Below are 7,246 nucleotides of genomic sequence, written 5' to 3'. Positions count from 1 at the left end.
GGGACAGCCGCGGGAATGCAGACCTCTAATACACTCCTCCTGCTCCGTGCCCACCTGCCCGCCTGCCTACATTTGTAGCAAGCTTACTGACATGCCTCATACATACAGCCGTGTGCTTTCCACACAGCTTACAGGAATTGAAGAACAGACCAGTAAGTGACCAGTTTTAGCTGCCGCTGACATCTTTGTTTTTAGCCAAATCGGATAGACTCATCCACACTAACTGGTCTGTTTAGATGGTTGTGATGACAATGGAAAGAAAATTAAGAATACTGAAATGTGAAACATTATGATTTAAAACATTTCACTCATTCAGATGACACAGAGTGGTTAATAGTTCTATAAATGTTAACCCTTTTTAGTCTATACGTTGTAAGTAAAAGCTGAGCCAATTTGAAAGAGCCAAAAAGTCATGAGCAGATAATCTCCATAAAAAATGTCTCGTGCTAGAATAACCTTATTCATCCTGGCTCAAATGATCACAGGTGATCACAGGTGATCACAGGCCTTGCACTGGAAAGCCTCAGTGAACCTAAGGTGATTTGACAGGACATAAAACTATCAGTAAATTGTCCAGGGGTGGTTGTGTTGTTTAGGTTCTTCAGCATGTAACACATAACACAATATTGTGTTAACTAATCATCATTTAATTATCATCAAGAATAAAAAAGAAGCAGGCTAACCTTCTATAAGTTAAAATAATATAAAAACATATATATGCTCTCTCAAACAGAAGCTTTTACTAAGATGTTTGGAAGTATATAAAGGCTTCTATCTGTCAGTATATGCAGAATCATTACTTTCAGATGTTTAGTTGGTCACCTCTACTCCCAGTTCAGTATTTTCCTCAGTAGCTGCTTTCATCGAAATGACATCTGGGAGAGTTTGCAGCAGTCTAGTCAGCAGGGCCATTGATAATGTGTTCGTTCGGCTGTTGGACACTGAGAACTGTTATAGTGCAGCAGATGCTGGGCAATGTGAGGACAGCACTGATAACTCCATTCTGGAGTTTTTGCCCTTGGGTTAATAGAAGTGATGTGTCCACTAACGCTTTCCTGTGTCAGTGGCAGCAGAGTGCTCCCAGAGTACTCTCAGATATTTTCTTGTTAAAATATGCTGAGGTCCAGACGAAGAAGCTGCTGCTGAGCGATTTATTGCAGACCTTGCTTTTTCTGACTGGTTGCATCTCATTCCATCTTCTTTTATGCAAAGGACCCGCTCTTAATTTATAATGACCACCTACACATGTACTAATCATGCTGCTTAATCACAGCTGGGCAGCTTCATAAACACGGTATTCATCTGGCCTGATTGCCATGCTGCCTGTGCATTATATAAAGAACAAAAGGAGGAGGTGGGAGAGCAGACAGATATAGAGATTACTGGGTAAAAGCCAGCAGGTGTGCTCGAGAATGTCAAACCATATCTCCAGCACAACACTCCTCAAATGTCCACTTTAAAATGGGCTGGTACTTATTTGGAAGGGTCCTACCAAAGAAGAGAAAGGTCAAACTAATGTCCCCGCTGTACACACTATAATAGTTTTTAGAACTTGCATATTGATTGTATGATCTAAACTGAATATTACACAACTGCAAAAGGTTTTCACAGGACTTTGTGCATGTGGAAAACTAAGGACACTGTTGCTGCGTCTGCAGGAATGAAGCTAACACATCTATAAACACAAAGGTTTGCTGGTCAGGAGCATTCGGGTGTGTGTTAGCCCAGGAAATTCAGCCCAAGCCAGAGGTCAAAGGTCAGAGTAATTGCAAAAACAGGTTTGCAGTAATGAACTGCTTCTGGAATAATGTTCGGAGGACAGGTGAGGAGGGGGGATGTTTGGCTACAACGCACGATTGTCCATCACAAAGTATTCTAGAGAAAAGGAAATCTGCCCCACAGCTACAGCTCGGCTAAAATTGGGTCATGAAACAGAAGAATGAGCACAACAACAAATCTACAAGGGAGTTACCCAGAGGCTAGCTAGCCTAGCCAGTGTACAATGCTGTTATAGAGATAGTCTAAGGAGCTTGCAAAGAAAAGTGTCTGGACTTCTTTAAGTTGCTTGAAGACGTTTCACCTCTCATCCGAGAAGCTTCTTCAGTTCTAAGGTCAAATGGTGGAGAGTCCCAGATATAAACCTAGTGGGAGTTTCCCCCCACAGAGGGACAAAAGGACCCCTGAGGATCCTCTAATCGCCTGAGCCAAGGTGTGAAACTGGGTGTGGGTCCCAATCAGCCAGAGTTTCGGGTGAGTTCATTGTGAAACCTGGCCCCACCTTATCATGCGAATTCCTGAGGTCAGATGGCCCAGGATGTGAGTGGGCGTTAAGGCGTCTGGGAAGGGATCTCAAAACTGGATTATAGATGGCAGAGAGTTGGTGTCGTAAACCCCGCCTCTGTTCAAAGATGGTCGCTCACAGTGGACATAGATGCTTCTTTCACTCCTCTTTCAAACCATCTGTCCTCTCTGTCCAAAATGTGAACATTGGCATCCTCAAAGAGTGACCTTTGACCTTTAGATGCAGATGGACTGCTGAGTCTTGTCCTGTGGAGGTGGCTCTTCTGTGTTGTGCCATGCGCTTGTGAAGTGGCTGTTTGGTCTCTCCAATGTAGAGGTCTGGGCATTCCTCGCTGCACTGTACAGCAAACACCACATTGTTAAGTCTGTGTTTTGGCGTTTTGTCTTTGTGATGAACCAGTTTTTGTCTGAGCGTGTTGCTGGGTCTGAAATGGACCGGGATGTCATGCTTGGAGAAAACTCTCCTGAGTTTCTCTGATACACCGGCTACATAGGGGATGACAATGTTGTTGCGTCTGTCCTTCTTATCCTCCCTCGCTGGTGTCTGGTCTTTCTTTCTGTGCCTCTTTGCTGACTTTATGAACGCCCATTTAGGATAGCCGCACGTTTTGAGTGCTTCCTTTACATGTGTGTGTTCCTTCTTTTTTCCTTCAGGCTTAGAGGGAACATGTTCTGCCCGGTGGTGTAGGGTCCTAATTATTCCAAGTTTGTGTTCCAGAGGGTGATGGGAGTCAAAGAGGAGGTACTGGTCCGTGTGTGTGGGCTTCCGGTAAACTTCGATGTTGAGGTTGCCGTTCTCTTCAATGTGCACGGCGCAGTCCAGGAAAGGCAAACAGTCGTCCTTTGTGTCTTCCCTGGTGAACTTGATGTTTTTATCCAGAGCGTTAATGTGCGCAGTGAAGGATTCCACTTCTTGTGTCTTGATTTTGACCCAGGTGTCGTCCACATATCTGTACCAGTGGCTGGGTACTCTTACTTTGAAAGAGCCAAGAGCCTTCCTTTCCACTTCCTCCATGTAAAGGTTGGCTACAATAGGTGACACGGGGGAGCCCATGGCACAGCCATGTTTTTGTCTGTAAAAGCCTTCGTTGTATTTGAAGTATGTGGTGGTGAGGCAGAGGTCTAACAGTGTGCAGGTCTAATGGGGTGTGAAGTTGGTCCTGTCTTCCAAGGAGCTGTCAGGCGATTAGAGGATCATCAGGGGGTCCATTGTCCCTCTGTGGGGGGAAACTCCCACTGGGTTTAAATCTGGGACTCTCCACCATTTGACCTTAGAACTGAAGAAGCTTCTCGGATGAGAGGTGAAACGTCTTCAAGCAACTTAAAGAAGTCCAGACGCTTTTCTTTGCAAGCTCCTTAGACTACGATGACCTGGATGACTGAGAACCTTCACAGACATGTTATAGAGCTAGTTTATCACTTTAAAATGACAACACTGCACTAAAACTCTTCTTATCAATAGTTAAACAATTTACAGTGGTCATATGTTCATTACAGTGGATGCACAGATGTTAATGCACACTAATCATATAGGATGCTGTGCATTAAAACCCACCTCAGCCAATCTGTCATCAGTTCAACACTTCCAGTGTGACATTTATCCACAGATGTGGTTATTTTGACAAATGGAATTAGATACAAAATAAACACTGAGACACTTGCAGTTGTTAAAGTCCAGACCTCAACTCAATACTGTGGCAGGACCTGCTGAATCACAGTATGGAACAGAACTGCACAGAGCCACGTGAAAACTTTAACACAACGTACATGTTTGCTTCCTGCCAACAGTAACCAGCAATTCTTACCACAGAGAAATGACTCTCAGACAGTGTTGAATGAAAGCAAAGTGAATTATGTAGTAACCGTAAAAGTTATCGACATAACTGTGTTGTCATCATAGAGCAGTCACACTATATTGATGTATTTGCTTGTTGATATAAAAGCTACCAGATGAATTTCCAGTCAAATGCACAATTTGTTGTCATATTTTCTACTGAAATGTAAAAAATAACATTGAATATCCAGTTTAGTGAACAGAAAGGTGCCATGCTACACAACGTGAGCAGTAGTGCTTGCTACTACAAGAGTCAGTCAGTCTATTACACCAAATTCATACCATGCATTTATCTGTGCCTACTGGGTAAATGCACAAGTTCAGAACTTTGTCCAAGGATACTTTGACACATGAACTGGAGGAGCCACGGATCTTATTTTGAGGAATGACCTTTTACACTTTACATCATTCTGCTAACCATACACACAATAATCTGTGTATCGTATAGTATGGTAACACTATAGTCATTACCCTCATAATCTTTCAGCCCCTGAAACAGAAACAGGGAAGTTTGAGTTTTTTAAATTGTTATTTCAAAAAGCAGAGCCTTGTGATTCAAACGATGTCAACCACTTTCAGTTTGAAAGTTTCACATTAAGTGAAATCTAAGAACCCAACAGTGGATCATGACACTGTCAATATGGGGCCCCGCAATTAAAACATAGTGGTTGCCTTAAGGTCTTTAAAGCATCTGATGCTTTGATGTAATCTCTTTCCACTAATGACAAACAAATGTGCACTTCACTGAAGTGCCACACAGTCGGCCTGGAGCCCTTTATGGTCTGGGAAGTTAGAGAAACGTTGTCATCTTTGCATACATTTGATTTGTGCTTCCTGTTCTCCTAAAACACATTAAAATAGTATATGTTATATGTTATCATACTGTCTTTAGAACAGATCATAAAACAAAAGCGAAACACTGAATATTAGCTCAGATTATTTGTTTATCTAGTCTGTTTAGTTGTTTTAGTAACCTCGGTAAAACATTATTGTGTGCTTCCTGATTTTTATAGGTTCAGGTGCCAATATAGCACTGAAAACACGTTTAGTGTATTTGTTTAAAAGTTGTAAACAAAATAAAATGTAATCAGATTCTGCATGAAAACGAGTTCCTGATTTTAAAAAAATCATTGGGTTCAATTAAAAAAGACATTTTTGTTGTATTTTCTTGTCTACAGATATCCACGATGAGAACGGGTTAAAGCCAGTCATGGTTTACATCCACGGAGGATCCTACATGGAGGGAACTGGCAACATGATTGATGGCAGCATCCTGGCCAGCTATGGAAATGTCATCGTCATCACAATCAATTACCGGCTCGGAGTTCTCGGTGAGTCCGCCGCTTTAATTGTGGTGTTTTAACTGGTTTGGAGAAGTGCTGATTGTGGTATAAGTGGTTCATTGATTTATTGATTGATTTGACTGTTTGGCTTCCCCTCTTTCATTAACTGGCTCGCTGTTACATTCAGGGAGTGGGACATTAGAAATGTTCTTCTTTGATCACATATTTATCTTTGAAACTTTTCCTTAAAAATTGGTTTGCAGCTGAAATTCATATTTACATGGATATACTTGATACACTATTCCCACTCATCATCGTGGAGTTTTCAAGCTGCAGTTTCTTTTTCCTGTTCTCCAATCCTCCATGTTGCCAGGTTAGGATGTGGTTTGCATTTTTGTCTGTATTCATCTCTGTTTAAAATACCTTTATATCAGTGCAGCCCACATTTCTTATTAGGACAATAACCCTTTTCTTTTTGAGATGAACTATGAAGAGACGTGTTTCTCTGAAAGTATTTTATCAAACTGTAACAACATTCTTTAATTTGGCATGAAAAAACCCTTTAACCTAGCTATCCCAGGTTGTCAGAAGAAGAAAATGTACAAATGAAGACAGATACGCTTTTCCAGGGTCAGATTTCGAGTCAAAGCTGCACTTTTTGTCATTATAGTAATTATTTAAGTCATGATGCAAATGGACAAAGATTTGGGTGCTAAGGCTTGTGTTTGGTGGACCAACTGTGTCAAGATCAAAACAGCTTGCTGACTTGATAATCTAATGATGAGGTAGGCATAAAGGCACTATGATTTTTCCTTTAGAAAACAACGATGCATGTATATTAAGATGTATGTTGACTTTGTGAATGAGTCTAAAATCATTGGTTTCTCTGATAAACTTTATTACTTGCTTCATTTTTTCCTGATGGCAGCGTGCAACCATTCTGCAGGGATGTACAGTGGTCCCTCGCTATAACGCAGTTCACCTTTCGCGGCCTCGCTGTTTGGCTGATTTTTTTGTGCAATTTTTTTGATATTTTTTTATTTTATTTTTCCGTGCAGCGCATTCTGTTCTGAGTCCTGATTGGCCAAACAGACACAACAATGTCGACGAAACGTCGTCACCTGCGGGCGCCTTTGGTTTCGTTCTATGATACTGGACTTATTTTTCTACGAAGGTTTGAACTTTGAGAGTTTAAACAAGAGAGAAAAGTGTGAAAATGTTCATGCCTGTCTGAGAAAAGTGTGTAAAGTGTGTAGTGAGGGGGTTTTACAGCCTTAAAACATCTATAATAATTGTAAAAAATAAAGCTGGCTACTTCGGGGATTTCAGCTATCGTGGGTTATTTTTAGAACGTAAGTCCTGCGATAAACGAGGGAGCGCTGTAATTCTAAAACCGAGATGGATAAAAGCACTGAAGCCTTGTAACAGTTGTACTAACTTACAGTTACCAGTTTGAATAAGTAGTCCATATTTCCTGTATAGTGTCTTTATAGCATGCATGATATTTATAAATCCCTCATATTTTGGCATCCATGTCTTAGATTTAGATACAAATAACCTGTTTCCACTCAGCATGATTGTAATTGTTCAGTTAGGTAAGAAAAGAGGAAGATATTGTGTCCGTGTTCAAACTGCTTTGGAGAAGCATCATACAACTTTGATTTTCCTTTACATCAAGTTTGATGAATTGACTGGTACATCGTCACATACAGGAAATCTCGACCAACTGTCTGTCTAAAGGGTCAGAGTCTCTGCTTCTAAAGACTGTCGCCCTTTTAAAGTGGTGGTGGGCAGACACAGCTAGCTCTACCTGCCTGCAGTGCCTACC

General features: G+C 41.3%; 1 protein-coding gene across 1 annotated transcript in view; it reads left to right on the top strand.

The window, feature by feature from the left end:
* The window catches only part of nlgn4xa (neuroligin 4 X-linked a), a 131,346-nt gene that overhangs the window by 58,361 nt on the left and 65,739 nt on the right, over positions 1-7,246 (top strand). The window contains exon 3 of the mRNA XM_005747096.2: positions 5,314-5,466. Within this exon, the coding sequence (XP_005747153.1) occupies positions 5,314-5,466 (153 nt within the window). The remainder of the gene's footprint in view (positions 1-5,313; positions 5,467-7,246) is intronic.

The sequence above is a fragment of the Pundamilia nyererei genome, unplaced genomic scaffold, assembly GCF_000239375.1.
Source record: "Pundamilia nyererei isolate P.nyererei 1_Seehausen unplaced genomic scaffold, PunNye1.0 scaffold00188, whole genome shotgun sequence".
Lineage (NCBI taxonomy): Eukaryota > Metazoa > Chordata > Actinopteri > Cichliformes > Cichlidae > Pundamilia > Pundamilia nyererei.
Note: the sequence above shows the minus strand (reverse complement) of the source record. Positions and strands in the feature narration are given on the sequence as shown.